Here is a 16,868-nt window from a genome sequence, read left to right on the forward strand (position 1 = left end):
GTGGCCGCAGGCCAAACATGCAGAGCACATGGTTGAGGTGGCCGTGGGCCAAGCATGTAGAGCACATAGTTGAGGTGGCCGCGGGCCAAGCATGCAGACACATATGAGCATATAGTTGAGGTGGCCGTGGGCCAAGCATGCAGAGCACATAGGGGCACATAGTTCGGGAAAATAAACACAATCTTTACCTAACTAAGTGTTCAAGTGTACTCACCAGAGTAGCGTCTCGATATGCTAAGTGTGTTACCTTATAGGGTAGCTCCTCTTGCGAATCAACCATTTGGGCGTACCTCGGAACCTTGCTAGGATGGTAGAGACTACAAACACGGGCTAATCGTAGCGATCCCCACAGACGGTGCCAATGATGGTTTTATTGGGACCGGGTCCACCATAAACCGGATATAGGAACATAGGACGGGGGGTAGGGCGCTAGGCCCAGAACAATGCGTACAAAAGCCCGAGGTACAGGCCCAGAATGGCAGCCGAATTACAAAGAACAAGGCCCACAGGATGGGCTATAGCGAACTATGCTACTGGTAGGAATCGAACCCAGGTGACTGGATTGAGAGTACAAGACCAAAACCACTAGACTGTAGTGCTTATCGTGTCTGAGTTTCCCTTAGCTAGAGATCCAGGGCCCCTATTTATAGCAAGCCCCCCTCCTCCTCTGGCGTCCATGTGTCCCATGCAATCCATCCCCACTTCCCCATTTATCGCTACGCAAGTGGGCACGTTCTCCATACTTCCAAAACTCCTGCGCATACCACCCCGGTCCACCATGCTCGGCGCACCCGCCCAGCACCCCCTCGGGAAGGGGGGGGTGCCGATGACAATCTGGGGGGCGCACTGCCCCCGCTGGCCGCGCCCCGGCCTGAGGAGGCCGGCGAGACCCGGCGCCGGCCAGTCGCTGGCCGGTGGTCGGGCTGCCCTGCCGAGCTTATAAGAACAAATATATGCTGTCACGTCTTGGTACACATGTGATGGTGTGGGCTGATGGTTAGACTCGCGCCTGCTGTGCGGGAGGTCTTGTGTTTGAAACCCACTGGCAGCAACGCACTTGTTGTTACATTTTACCCATGGCCATAGGCCTTGGCCACGGTGGTGGGGCGCCGCCGGGACGACCGGAGGCGCATCGCCGCCGGGAGTTCGGCGGGCCACATCGCCGGTCAATCGCCGGCCGGCCGCCGGCGGTTTCTTCCCCGAAACCCTTTCTCGCTCCTCCTTTTTGGGCCACCATGTCCCCTTAGCCCAATAAGACTTTCCAATAAAATGGACCCCCATGTCCCATATCCCCATCAGAATGATTTAAAAGAAATTAATTATGACTGATATTGTAGCATATCTTTATTTAAAATTATTATAGGACCTCATTGTTAAGAATATATTGTAAATTTTGATGAGCCGAATGTATTTTTGAAAAATCAAGTAGTCCCCATTTTTATTCTATTTGAGTCAGTTTAAGTCTACAGAGTATGGTGCACCCATATCATGCAACCCATGTACAAGTCTGGAAGATCATAATTTATTTGAAGAAGTTAAGCAGGATTATATCTTAACAAAATTATGATGCGGATAAATTACCAAGAATCATGCTAGAGGAGTTAGAAGAAATGTATGTATGTTATGCTGAATGATCTTAAGTTCGAATCTCAAGTGAAGCATTTTTACCTTGCTTGGGAGACTAACCTCCATCGTATGGGAGACTAGCCAACACCGTATGGGAGACTAGCTAGGAGACTAACCAAAGTGAATGGCTTACTTGAAGAAGAAGTTTACGTCGAACAACCACTCGGTTTTGAGGTAAAAGACGTTGGTGATCAAGTCTACAAATTAAAGAAGGCATTGTATGGGTTAAAACAAGCTCCGCGAGATTGGTACGACACCTTGTCAATGTTCTTAATTAGTTGTGGATTCACCAAAGGTCTAGTCGATAAAACCCTCTTTAGAATTCATGAAAATAATCACATTTTATTAGTACAAATTTATGTTGATGATATTATCTTTGGAAGTACTGATAAATCTTTATGTGAGAAATTTTCTAAGCTCATGCAGAACAGGTTCGAGATGAGTATGATGGGAGAATTAAATTACTTTTTGGGACTGCAAGTCAAGCAACTTGAAGAAGGAATTTTCACAAATCAAGCCAAGTACACAAGAGATCTTATCAAGAAATTTGGCTTAGATGGAAAATCCTCAGTCAAAATTCCCATGAGTACATCTCAAAAATTGGATAAAGATGATGAAGGAAAAGACGTCGATCAAACGATGTATCGAGGGATGATTGGATCGTTATTATACTTAACCGCAAGCAGACCGGACATATCCTACTCGGTTGGCGTATGTGCAAGATTCCAATCAAAACCCAAAGAAAGTCATATGATTGCAACCAAGAAGATAATTTGATATCTCAAAGGAACAATCAATGTGGGATTATGGTATCCTAAAGAAGGAGATTTTACCCTAACTGGTTATTCAGATGCAGATTTTGCAGGATGTAAAATAGACCGAAAAAGTACTTCAGGGACATGCCAGTTCTTAGGGGGAAGATTGGTCTCTTGGTTCAGCAAAAAGCAAAACTCCATAGCTACAAGCACTGCCGAAGCCGAATATATTGCAGCTGGGAGTTGTTGTGCACAAATCTTGTGGATGAAGCAACAATTATTGGACTATGGGATTAAGTGCGAAAATGTTAGCATTTTATGCGATAATACAAGTGCAATCGCCATAACCCAAAATCCGGTGCTTCATTTGCGAACCAAGCATATTGACGTACGACACCATTTTATCCGAGACCACGTCGAAAAGAAAGATTTGAAAATCGATCATGTTCCTACAGAAAATCAAATTGCCGACATTCTCACAAAGCCGTTGTGTGAATCTCGTTTTGCAACTCTAAGGCATGAAATGGGACTGATAGAAATGAGCTAAGCAATTTCTAAACTCTTTATTTTAATATGATCGCACTGTGCATGATATATATGTGACCTATGTGCTTTTAATTTTATTTTTGTACGTACGTAAAATATGTGTTTAGTTGTGTACATGTATTAGTAAAATTTATATGTGCCTAAATGTGTTATAATTTTATCTTACGAAATTTGCGTACCTGTGTTTGTAATTTATTTATACGTATGTCTATTTATTTGCCACGTTTTAGTATAATTGTTCTATATAATTTGTTTGCCTAGTTTGCTTAATTAATCTAATTTAAAAGCTTAGTATGCAATTAAGGGGGAACAAATCTTTGTTGGGTTAATTTTATAGATAAAGCATATGTTTAGGGGGAATTCGAACTATTTACATGTCAATTGGGTTTATATGTAAGGAAGACTTTCTGATGCAAGCTAGCCTTATTTTTGGAGAATCAAATGTCAAAAAGGTAAGGCCCATATTTAGAAAGTCAAAGGTTTTTAATGTTTTGGGTACTTGAAGCACTTTTCAGATATTAGGTATCTGTCTGTTCAATTTATTTTTATCAGGTTTCTTTTCAGAAAATATATCAGCTTTATTGAAATATGAAATCGAGATGATAATATTTATCTGGAATATATTTATTGCTTAACAGATTATTTTCGAGATTTTTTTATCTGATTTGCTCCAGGTTGGCGGTTATTTGAAGCACAATTTTTGGCGCCATGTACTCACAAATGGAGTGTATAAATCTGAGCTGGCAAATTTAAATCATGTGGAAGGTCGAATTTATCTTCAAGGAGATCAATACTCTCTCTCTCTCTACCCACTAGAGGGCAAAGGAGTAATTTCGCACGTATTTCTCCTCAATCCTAACTGTTAGAAGTGGAGACCCAAAGAAGATAAAATTCTTCTCCTTCTTCCTCTCGCCGGCCGAAATTCTCGAACAAGAAGAAGCCACAAATCCTCCAATGATTAGATACCCATTCTAAACCTTCTACATAAAACTCTTCTACACACAAAAACCCAACACCCAAACCCAAAATCTCACCCAAATATCCTCTAAATCCAAATACCCATTCCCATCACCCTTTTTCGGACATCACCGCCGAAATAGTCCAAAAATTCACCAAAATTCCCAAAATCAAACTCAATGGAAGTTGATCAAGTGGAGATGGAGACAATCACTACCGGAGGAACAAGGAAGTCTAGCCGTGTGCTTAGTGGAATGATTCTTGACGTCACCGACTTCAACAAACAAGTGGAGGACAAAGCTTTAGGGGTAAAAATTATCAACTCTCTTGAATCTTGTGGGTTGTTAAATTTTTGCACCTTTAGATATGTTGGATTTTATAAAGATGAGGTGACCGAATTATATATGAATGCTAGAGTTGAAAATGGTTCAATTATTTCTATGATCAAAGGAGTTGATGTAGAAATAAAAATCGATGATTTTCGGAGAATTTTCAATCTTGTTGAAACAAACTTACGGGTAGAAAATCATGTGTATGATGTTAATGCCACTTGGGTCGAGGTACGCAATGCAAACGCACCGCTAGCTCCTAGGATAAACGGCAATAAAAGAGATTTGAAGAAGGACTACGGACTCTTGTTGGATATTGTACACAAATGTGTAGAGTCCCGGTATCATTGCCGTGACAAGTTGTCGGGAGATATATTGTTGATTATGGATATTATCTTGAACAATGTTTGTGTTGATTGGGGTGCATTTATGTTTGGGAGATTATGTGAGTCCCTGAAGAAAGCAAAGCCTTTGGTAGATGGATGGTTTCAACAGGAAATCGGTTACGGGTTTGCAATTGGTGAAATTTTGAGGACTAAGAATGTTACACTTTCCAAAGCCAAACACATCACAAACCATAGTTACCTCTTTCGGCCACCAAACTCAACCGAACCAAAAAATCCCACCTTACCCACAAGCCTACCAAAACCAACCCGAACAAGGAAATTACCAAACCCTTTCCAAGACCTTAGACAGTTTATTCGAGAGCCAAGCAATGAAGGATCAAACACCCCTGCCGTTCGATCCAATGAAGAACAATCAAGCCACCCAATAACAAGATCCTTACCCTTCCCAAACCCAAACCCCCTTGTCCTAGAAAGCCACGGGTTAGTTGAAGGAGGAAATAGAATGGAAGTTGATGTTGTTGTGAGTGACCAAGTTGAAGTTGGGAGTGTTGAGAATATACCAACAATTGGGGCGGATAATGTACTTTTGGAGGAATATAAGCGTGCACTTGATTGGAGAGCTTGGAGGCTAGGAGATCACAATAAGTTGGTCGAGACAATTGGGCCACAAACCTTGGAAAGAGAGGAACTAGTCTTGAGTTGGATAGGCACACGTGACCTTGCCCGAGCTACTCGTCTTTCGGTAATCAATTCATGTTTTGTTACTAAACTTGCAAAGAAGAAGAGGACCGAGAAAATTGTCATGGTTGGAGCCACATCCGAAGTGCCAATAGGTGAATTTGATCCTAATGAAATTCGTCGGGCAACCATTGTATCTTTGGAGGATAGCCGACGAGGACCCGGAGAGGGATCTTTGGCACGGTTTGATGATGTAGGGCTCCCGGAGATTGATCCGTATCCTGCCACTGTTGGGGATGAGAATTTAAGTTATGAATCTTGTTTTCCACATCCCGCAACGGAGGTTACGGGGTCTATTTATGATGATATGAGTGCACCGAGTCAACAAATCTCTTTGAATTTGGATGAAGCACGGAACTTGCCTACTTTGCCAACAACTTGTGAGTTCTATGATCAAGACCACCCGAGAAACCGTATTACATTGTTGCTTTGTTACAATAATGAGGAAGCCGAACCCAATCTTGCCGAAACAATGATCACTACTCCTCAAGATGATTTTGCTCATCCATTGCCGAATCAAACACCACCAATGCATAGTGACACAGTGTTCAATGCTCAATCCTTACGGGAAGAAATTGTTGGGGATGTCAAGGCAATTCTTCAAGAGTCTACGGGGGGATTAAACACCAAGGTGGATGCAATGGATAACAAGCTTGATGGCTACTACAAAGACATGGTGGACCGTGTTGTACAATTGTTCAATAGGCCAAAATGAAATTGATACGGCTAAGGGGGAATTGAAGAATGAGGTGATAAAATTGTTTGTTGAAATGGGAAAGCTTGGATCCGAGACAACCTCAAGGCTCAAGCTATTGGAGCAACAAATGAAGGGAGTTCTACAACAATCCCACATCACCATGGACCTTCTTGAAAATGTTCGTGATAAGCAAAATACTTCTTCCGACACCTTTCAAAGGTTCATTAATGCTGCCGAAAAGGGGGAAGGATTGGCAAGTCATTTTGTACCACAAGCCTATGCTTATGCATCATCACAACCGAGAGCTCCACGACCAAGAGGACCTTTGGTGGAACTTGTTCGACCGTTGACAACACTTAGAAGCCGAGGGAGCATGATGGACTATCTTAGAGGTACTTGCCCTAGCTCAAGCTCAACCCCTCAAGATGTGTTGCCACCGACGCCGATTGCACCTATGCCGAAGCTAATTGCCACGAAGATACAAAAATTGCAAGAGCTTCAAACGGAGTTCAGACACCGAAGTGAGCAAATGAGCGATGGCCAAACATTTGATGAGTGCATCTTTTGGCACGAAGCTGGAGTTTTGAAAGGAAACAATATAAGAGAAGCTTATGGCAACTATGTCACCGAACAAGTAACCGCACCTTATCAACACAAGGGCCTTGAGAAGGATTTCAAGAAATTAAGAGAATACATCAATGCCAAGTTGAAAGGAAGGTAAAAATTCGATTGACAAATTCAAATTTTTTGGTGTATAATTTATTTTAGCTAGCACATTATCCCTTGATATTATATCTATGCTAATCTAAAATGGGTTGAAAATGCATGACAACTTTTCGTACCATACTAGTGTGTCTTAGTTATTTTATTTATTTAGTATGTCACAAGATTTTAATTTGGACTTAGAATTAATGTAACACGTATAAAAATGAGGATATAAAATTTAGGGGGAAGAAAAATTCAAGCTAAAAAGAAAAATGAACACCCCACGATCAAAGTCTCATATATACGTTTAGGTTGTCCAAATTTTTAAAATCTCTAAGTCACAATTTTTGTTAAACCCGTCAATTGGCTAGTCGAAATAAAAGCAATTAAAAAGAAATTATTTTTCAAAATTGACAAAGCCAAAATGACTTGGGTATAAGTTTCGGCATCATCAAAAATGGGGAAATTGTTAGGAATATATTGTAAATTTTGATGAGCCGAATGTATTTTTGAAAAATCAAGTAGTCCCCATTTTTATTCTATTTGAGTCAGTTTAAGTCTACGGAGTATGGTGCACCCATATCATGCAACCCATGTACAAGTCTGGAAGATCATAATTTATTTGAAGAAGTTAAGCGGGATTATAGCTTAAGTGCTTAACACAATTATGATGCAGATAAGTCACCAAGAACCATGCTAGAGGAGTTGGAAGAAACATGTGTGAGTTATGCTAAATGATCCTAAGTTTGAATCTCAAGTGAAGCATTTTTACCTTGCTTGGGAGACTAGCTCCACTGTATGGGAGACTACCTTGCTTGGAGACTAGCTAAAGTGTATTGGAGACTAACCAAAGTGAATGCACAAGTCTCACAAGAGCCATGCACCAGATGGAGAAACACACCAAGTATGGTGGACCAAGCTTAAAATCAAAACAGAGCATCTCACCATGAACAACTATGAAGTTTTTACAGAGGTTCCAGTATGTTATTTTACAAGGATCATGAAGGAGAAAATGTCTGATATATTTTCATCTGAACATCAAATTTTTACGGTGGAACCGGGGACGCTCGAAAAAGGCTGATTCGCGGAGAAATTTTTTTATACTCAAGTAAGAATCAGCAGATAAATTATTTGATCAACTTGACATGTCAGAGCATTTATGAAGGACAAGAAATATCAAGCTTGCCGCGCCGAACTTATTCAAATTTTGGAGGCTGCAAAATTCAAGACACGGCAACGGGCAAATTATTCAAATCATCTGACAAAAGGAGAAATGACATCTACCTAATATTTCAGATCAAGTTGACAATATCTTTTGATCAACTACAATTCAAAATGGACGATCGAGATAGAAAGTTGATCAACGGGCAAATAGCTTTCATTGGCTATAAATTGCCCAAGCAGACTTGAAGACAAATACACTTGAATAAGCACTTAAACAACGACAGCTGAATACGAAAAAAAAATCCAATCAGTCATCAAGTGATATATTGAGCTATATACGAAAGAATTCAAGTCTGAGTGAGAGAAAATTTTTATCTCTTTGTAGATTTCTCTACTGAGTGTAGAAAGAGGGCGGAGTAACTAGAGAGAGTGAAAAACCCTGGTTGAGTGTAGCTTTGTGCGTAGCACTCGATGTAAAGGGCAGAGTAACAAGAAGAGCTTGTGAAAACCCTGTGAGGACGTAGCTTTGTGCGTAGTTCTCGTGGTGTAGGAGTACAGCTTGGTGCGAAGTACTCGGGAAGGCGGAGTAACAAGAGGAGCTTGCGAAAAACCTTGGAGGAGTGTAGCTTTGTGCGAAGCACTCGGAGAAGTGTCGGTGGACACTTATTCACTATTGTATCTGGGTGATCGAAGAATAGTGAATTTCCTCCTTGAAGTGAAAGGAGAAGAGTGGACTAGGAGGATTACACCACATCTGAACCACTATAAATCTCTCTCTCTATTTACATACTGCTCATATATTTTGTGCATGTTTATTCTAACTGCGAACTAACCCGATTACGATTTATCGCATATCTTTATCTGTCTGGGTTTGATAGTTCTCACGTTTGCATGCAAGCCATACTTTACGTACATCATCTTTGAACCATATCAAGTGTTTCTCATGTGTTGCATGTTTAGAATATCTCTTTGAACACCGCACTATTAAGCATAACACTTTACCGCTACCTATTCCGCTACACACTCTAAGTTGTTTATCTTGTTAATGCTTGTTACTTAGAATTGAAATTACCAAAGTGTTATTTGCCTTGTGTGTTTTCGAAGAAAGTTTAAAAAGTTAGAGAAGTCTATTCACCCCCCCCCCCCCCCTCTAGACTTCTCGCCACCCTTTCGGGACCAACACTCATTACAATACGCATATATAAAGATGTAAAATTATGTATAGAATGTGTAAGGAAGATTTTGCTTAAAGATGGAAAACAAATTTGACCAATTGAAAAAGGTAATGAATATTAATAATTTACTCAAAAGTAAATATGATCCCCACATATAATTCACTGAACACTGATATTTAAAATATCTATAGTTTCAGCACTTAATGCGTACATCTACACATTCACTATTAATTTTGAGCAATTATTTGATTGAATTCAAGCAATGATAACATTAGAAAATACAATCGATCTAACTCAATTCATCAATTGCATTACATAATATTCGATATAATAATTTATATAATTATATATCGATCTAAATATTCTTAAAATATTTTAACAAATCCATTCCGTGCATGGCACGGGGCAAATACTATTTTCAAAATATTATAATATATATGAAATACAATTACGAATAAATAAACTTAATTATGTGAATTTTTTCAATAAATTTATCTAAATATGTACATGATTAGAGATTATATTAACCATACAAAATTTAAATTTAAATTTTATATGTTATGAAAATAGATACTTGACCAAATATATAAAAGTCTAACTATATTATTATATTGTACATTATAACATCTTTTCATTGTTTTCTATTTTTAATTTTAAATCCATAATAAATAAAAAAAAAAATCTGTGCAACGCACGGGTAAAACACTATATTTGTAAAAATACAATTTGATAAATATCATATATTAATTAGTACAATATCATTTATAGCATGATTAGATGCACTTTAATTAGTTTTAATTTCCTTAATGAAATGACTTTTATTTATCCGTTTTTTGATGGGATACTAAGGAAGTGTTTGGATTGCTGGAAAATCTATACTATAATTAAAAATAAAATTCTATTTACTTGATTTCCCGCCCAAACAATAGTAAATAGTAAATGTAAATTAAAACAGGAACAAAAATATTTCACAGTAATTCTCTACATCATCATCAATTAAAAATGGAACAAAAATTAGGTAGATTGGAAAATAAATGAATATTAATAATTGACTGAAAATTAAAAATTAAAAAAGAAATAGAAATTGGGTTAATTGAAAAAGGAAATGAATATTAATAATTGACTAGAAATAAAAAATGATCCATAATTAACTAAAATGAAAAAAAAAAATTGTCAGATTATTGTATTTTAATTTTTCACAATAATATTACATAGTAGAATTAATCAAATCACAATTATATTATAAATCTTTCACAATTTTAAACGATGAAACAGAAATTAAAAATGGAACGAAAATATTTCAATAATAATATTCTACATCATCAAGTAAAAGTAAATAAAAAATGAAAAGGAAATATTTCAATAATAATATTCTACACCATCAATAGTAAAGACTTATTTTAAACAATAGTAAAGGTAAACTAAAAATGGAACGAAAATATTTCCATAAAAATATTCTACATCATCAATTAAAAATGGTTCGGATAGGTAAAAATATCACTGCATCTGATATTCTAATTGACTAATTGACTAAAAATAAAAAAAGAATAATTGTCTGAAAATAAATTTGATATTACTAATTGACTGAAATTATAAAAGGAAATGAATATTAATAACTGACTGTAAATAAAAAATGATCCATAATTGAAATGAAAAAATAAATTGACAGATCATTGCATTTTAATTAAAAAATGGAACGAAAAATAAAAATTAGATGAAAATATTTCAATAATAATATTCTACATCATCAATAGCAAATGCATATTTTAAACAATAGCAAAGATAAATTAAAAATAGAACGAAAATATTTCAATAAAAATATTCTACATCATCAATTAAAAATGAAATGGGAATTATGTAAAAATATCAATGCATCTAATATTCTAATTGACTAAAAATAAAAAAGAATAATTGGCTGAAAATGAATATGATATTACTAATTGACTGAAAATATAAAAGGATCGCTAATTGACTGGAATTCTACCATTATATATTTTCACCCGAGTCACCGATCCTTTTAGACTAAAGGTGTTAGCTCTAGACGGAGAAGGACAAGATTGTATTGTTACTACCACATGCGTACATCTACATATTAGTTATTAATTTGAGCAATTAATAACATAAAAACACATAAACTATCCAAACCATACATTCAATTGCATTATATAATATTTGATGTTCTAATTTAAATAATTATATTTGATCCAAATATTCTTAATATATTACAACAAATTCATTCTGTGTATCGCAAGAGCGCAAATACTAGTATGTATAAATAGACCCCTCTCATGGAAAAGAGGAGGACTTCCATTATTCACCAGCAATATTCATTAATACAAAGTTCCTATATTTTTTCTATATATTTCTCTTATATTTTTCATTATTCTCGTTATTCTAACACACACACACACACACACACACACACACACACACACACACACACACACACACATATATATATATATATATATATATATATATATATATATATATATATATATATATATAGATTAGCGCTCAAATGCGGCAGTGGCTTTAGGTGCGGCGGTGCGGCTATATCAGCATCGTCCATTTTGCTTAATCTAACGACAGCGGCTAATTTCTGAAGATTTAAAGATTTAAGCGCGTCCTGATAAGTGGGGGGTGTTATGGTAATTGTAGTGGTCATTTATATCGGCCGCTTCTCAGAATACACCAACAGTGTTAACAAAAGACACCAATAGTGTTAGGAAAAAGCACCACAATGAAATGCACAAATACACCAAAAAACACACAACACACTCAAAAAATACACCATATAACTCACCACCCCAATGGTGTATTTCTGAACACTGTGTGGTGCTTTTATTCATACCTAATGGTGTGTTCTGGTGATGCATATCTAATTTGTGACATGTTTTTTTGGTGTGCATTTTCTAACATGGATGGTGTATATTTGTATAACTATTAGTGCACCCGCACTGACCGCATGGGAAGGCGGGCGCACCTAAACTTGGCACCAACATGAATCCTCAAATACACCACAGTAAGGTTAATAATGCATCAATAATGAACATAAAACACACAACACTATGATTTGATCTATTCAGGTGCCCAATGACGACTTTAACCTTGCAGTTCGCGTAATGTGAGAACTTGTGCGAAAATATCGGAAAAGCCTGGATGAATGTGATTCGTTGAATTTATCTAATCTAATGGCCTACATTTAACCGCACCGCCGCACCTAAGCGCACTGCCGCACTTGAACCTTCCTCTATATATATATAGTTAACCGATAAAAAAAAAAAATCAGCGTTGTTACGGACGAAGCCTGGTCGATCGCAACGAGCGACTGGCATTGTTACGATCACATTGGAGGAGATGAGACGCACCGGTCAGTTTGGAGGAGATGAGTCGCACTAGAAACCTCCGTTGTCGCTGCTAGGGTCGTGCTTCACTGTTAGAAGAGGAGGAGAGATACAGATAAAGTATGGTGTTTGAAAATGGTTTTGTCTCAACAACTTGGAAGAGGAAGAGAGATACATAGAAGGCAGGGTGTTTGAAAATGGTCTTCACAGCATCGTGGGAGAAGAAGAGAGATACATAGAAGGTATGGTTTTTAAAAATAGTTTTGTCTCAAGTCTTAACAGCAACTTGGAAGAGGAAGAGAGATGGACTGCTTTATTGGAGGGATACTCAGGTCTTTGTTTCTCAATATTTTGGCTTTGAGGCTTATATGAATAAGCGCATGCACCAACGTAAGTATTGGAAAAAAAAAAAGTGAAAGGGGAAAAGAGAAAAAGAAGAAAAATAAAGTTAATCATATTGCTGGGCAGCTACATTTTAGAGCATCCACACTAAGGAGAGATTGTGGAGTTATTTCAGAAGAAATCACTTGGATTGAGTTATTCACTAGTGTGGGATGGAGTTATTAGATGAAATAATCATCCTGCAAATTACAAAATAATGTCAGAAAATAAAGGAAAAGAAAAAGTGAAAGAAAGAAACGTTGTGCGCGTTTCGCGCAAAGCGTGGCCATAAGCTGGCGCGTGCAGTGCATGCGCCAGGTGGCGCGTCAGGCGCGCCAGTCGGCGCTACTGGCGCGCCAGTCGGCGCTACTGGCGCGCCTGACTTAACTTTTTTTTTTTTTAAAAAAAAAAATTTTATTCTGTTTTGTTTTATTTTATTTATTTTTTCTCTCCCCTCCCACCTTCTCTTTCCTAATCACTTTTATTATTATTATTATTATTATTATTATTATTATTATTATTATTATTATTATTATTATTATTATTATTATTATTATTATTAATTAATACAAAGTTCTTATATTTTTTCCATATATTTCTCATATATTTTTCAATATTCTCGTTATTTTAACGATAGTGTTAGCCTGCCGTTGACTGCCAAAAGTCATAAACGAACTGGAAGGAATAAAGTTTAGGATTGTCAGAAATTATGGAGTACTTATTTTGTGTATTATTATCATTACTTTTGGTAAGTATTATATAGTAAGAAAAATAAAGTAAATAAGGTAATAGCATTATTATTATTATTATTATTATTATTATTATTATTATTATTATTATTATTATTATTATTATTATTATTATTATTATTATTATTTCCACACTTTGGAGGAAATTTTTTTGACTATCATTTTGCTTTTATATATATATATATATATATATATATATATATATATATATATATAGGAATGGATTCTGTCCGTCCACGTGTCCAGATTTAATGGATGAAAAATACTGATTTTTTTTTAAAAAGTGCGGTGGCATTTTCATAAATAATTGAACATCGAAGTGCAAGTAAAATGTATTATAGGTGCAAGTAAAAATTTACACCGAGTATCAATACTAAGTGCACCTATAGTTATAAGTAGTTGAACCTAAAGTTCTAAGTAATTGCACACATAGTTATAAGTAGTTGCACCTAGGTGCATGAATGTTTGCGGGTGGTTTTCAGGGGTATTACTACCCGCTGAACTCAGATCAATGAATGTTAACAAGGAAAAATTACATGCACTTATAGGTGAAAGTAGGTGCACCTATAGTTATAAGTAGTTGCACCTATAGTTATAAATAGTTGCACCTATAGTTATAAGCACACCCAAGTATATGAATGTTTGCGGGAAGTGAATGCTAACATACATGCACTTATAGGTGAAAGTAGGTGCACTTTTAAGTGATTTTACTTGCACTTCGATGTTCAATTATTTACGAAAATGCCACCGCATTTTTTAAGCTATTAGATCTGAACACGTGTCGCGCGCTGATTCGTTCGCATATTCCTTCCTGGGCACTTATTCGCACCTGAATGCATCCCTATATATATATATATATATATATATATATATATATATATATATATATATATATATATATATATATATATATATATATATATATATATATATAGGGACGCACTCAGGTGCGAATAAGTGCCCAGGAAGGAAATGCGAACGAATCAGCGCGCGACACGTGTCCAGATCTAATAACTTAAAAAAAAACGCGGTGGCATTTTCGTAAATAATTGAACATCGAAGTGCAAGTAAAATATATTATAAGTGCACCTATTTTCACCTATAAGTGCATGTAATTTTGCCTTGTTAGCATTCACTTTCCGCAACCATTCATGCACCTGGGTGTGCTTATAACTATATGTGCAACTATTTATAACTATAGGTGCACCTACTTTCACCTATAAGTGCATGTAATTTTGTCTTGTTAACATTCATTGATCTGAGTTCAGCGGGTAGTAATACTCCTGAAAACCACTCGCAAACATTCATACACCTAGATGCAACTACTTATACCTATGTGTGCAACTACTTAGAACTATAGGTGCAACTACTTAGAACTATAAGTGCAACTAAGTATTGATGCTCAGTGTAAATTTTTACTTGCACCTATAATACATTTTACATGCACTTGTAATATATTTTACTTGCACTTAGATGCTCAATTATTTACGAAAATGCCACCACATTTTTTAAAAAAATCAGTGTTTATCATCCATTAGATCTGGACACGTGGACGAACAGAATCCATTCCTATTTCGCTCCTGGGCTAGCCGTTCGCACCCGAGTGCAAGTCTATATATATAATATTATTAATTGTGAATAATATTTTTGTTCAAATGGTTGATATTACAAAAATACGTTGATAATATTGAAGATGAATAATAAATAGCAGGCATTATTAATAGAAGCTATATATTCGATGTCATAAAATATTGTGTCAACGTTTAGATTTTCCATGTTTAATGGATTGCCTTGGATACGTAATACACGTTTAAGAGGAGCGTTTCTGCAACAAAAATGACTACAACGCTACAGTAATCTTAGCCTCCTCCTCCTCGTCCTCGTTGGAGGCCTAGCTTCTGGCAGCTCAGAAAATGGCTAAAAATCGATCTGAACCCAAGAAATCCGTAGCAGCAGAAGAAGAAGAATCTTCAACAGACAATGAAGGTTCAGAGTCCGACTCAGAATCGGAACCGGAGAAAACCCAAACTCAAATGCAGATGATCAAAAGTCCATCCGAGGCGGAAACGAAGGTCACCGGAGCATCATCTACGCCGGCCAAAATTCAGGCCACTTCGTCGTCTTCATATGAGACTGATTCCGAATCGGATTCAGAGTCCGAGTCTCAAAAACCCGCCCCGATTATTGAACCTACGGATGACCCACGTGAATCCAAGCCGAGAAAATCCGATGCGGACAGAGAAGTGACAGAATCGAAGAGGCAGAAGCTAAATCCGGAAGAAATCTCTGAGATTAAAGCATCGGCAGACGAGTCGAAGAAACAGCTATTCCAGAGACTGTGGAGCGAAGACGATGAAATAGCTCTTCTGGAGGGAATGATCGAGTACACGGAGAAGGAGAATGGCGATCCTTATACTGACTTGGACGCGTTTCACGATTTCATACGAAAGTCTCTGCATTTCACAGTGAGCAAAACGCAGGTGCAAAATAAGATGAAGCGGATGAGGAAAAAGTACATAAACAACGCCGGAAAGGGGAAGAAGTCATTCTCGAAACCCCACGAGCAAAAAACCTATCAAGTGTCCAGGAAAGTATGGGGGAAGGGGGATGAGAAAATGGAGGATAGCAGTCAAGTAACAGTTGTTCACGCTCTGATGGCCTACAATGGAAGTGCCAAAATCAATAAAAATTCGATGAAGAAAGCTCCTGTGGTTGAGGACGCCATTGAAACGCCTGTTGCTGCTGCTGCTGCTTCGAGTGGATGGAAGAATTCATTGTCGAAGAACAAGGGGGCTATTGTGATCGGTGAGGAGAAGAGAAGGGAAATTGAGAAGAAGCGGAAAGCTGTGGTAGTAGCTGAGATCAATCTGTTCTTGACGGAGCTAGAGCTGATTCAAGAACAAGTGAAGGCGACTTTGGGCGCCATGAAGTAGTAGTCTCTGCAAATCAAGTTATTAACAGTTCAGTTTTTAGCCCTCTCTCTGTTTTCATATTTTGCTAAGTCAAACATGAATGGTGGAATCCTCTTTATTTTGCAAATGAATTATTACTCACTTCGTCCCATTGTGTTTGATGATTCGCTTATGACTGAAGTTATTTTTAATCCAACTAGTATTTTTGCCCGTGCAATATACCGAATGAATTTGTTAAAATATTTTAGAATATTTGGATCCATATCTACCTATACATTTGCAATCTACAATACATACAATACAATAAGGGCACGTTTGGTTCACGGTATCTTAGATTACCTTAGGTAATAGGATTACTTTATGGAAGGTAATGTGAGATTTTGGGAATGTTTGATTACCTTGTGTGTTTGGTTTGGATGGTGTAATATAATATTACTTTG

General features: G+C 37.0%; 1 protein-coding gene across 1 annotated transcript; it reads left to right on the forward strand.

The window, feature by feature from the left end:
* Nucleotides 1-15,429: 15,429 nt before the first annotated feature.
* Nucleotides 15,430-16,449, forward strand: LOC109146931 (probable transcription factor At1g61730). Its single transcript, XM_019294582.1, has one exon. The coding sequence runs from the start codon at nucleotides 15,430-15,432 to the stop codon at nucleotides 16,447-16,449; it is 1,020 nt and encodes a 339-aa protein (XP_019150127.1).
* Nucleotides 16,450-16,868: the final 419 nt, after the last annotated feature.

This window comes from Ipomoea nil, unplaced genomic scaffold (genome assembly GCF_001879475.1).
Source record: "Ipomoea nil cultivar Tokyo-kokei standard unplaced genomic scaffold, Asagao_1.1 scaffold1952, whole genome shotgun sequence".
NCBI classification, from domain to species: domain Eukaryota; kingdom Viridiplantae; phylum Streptophyta; class Magnoliopsida; order Solanales; family Convolvulaceae; genus Ipomoea; species Ipomoea nil.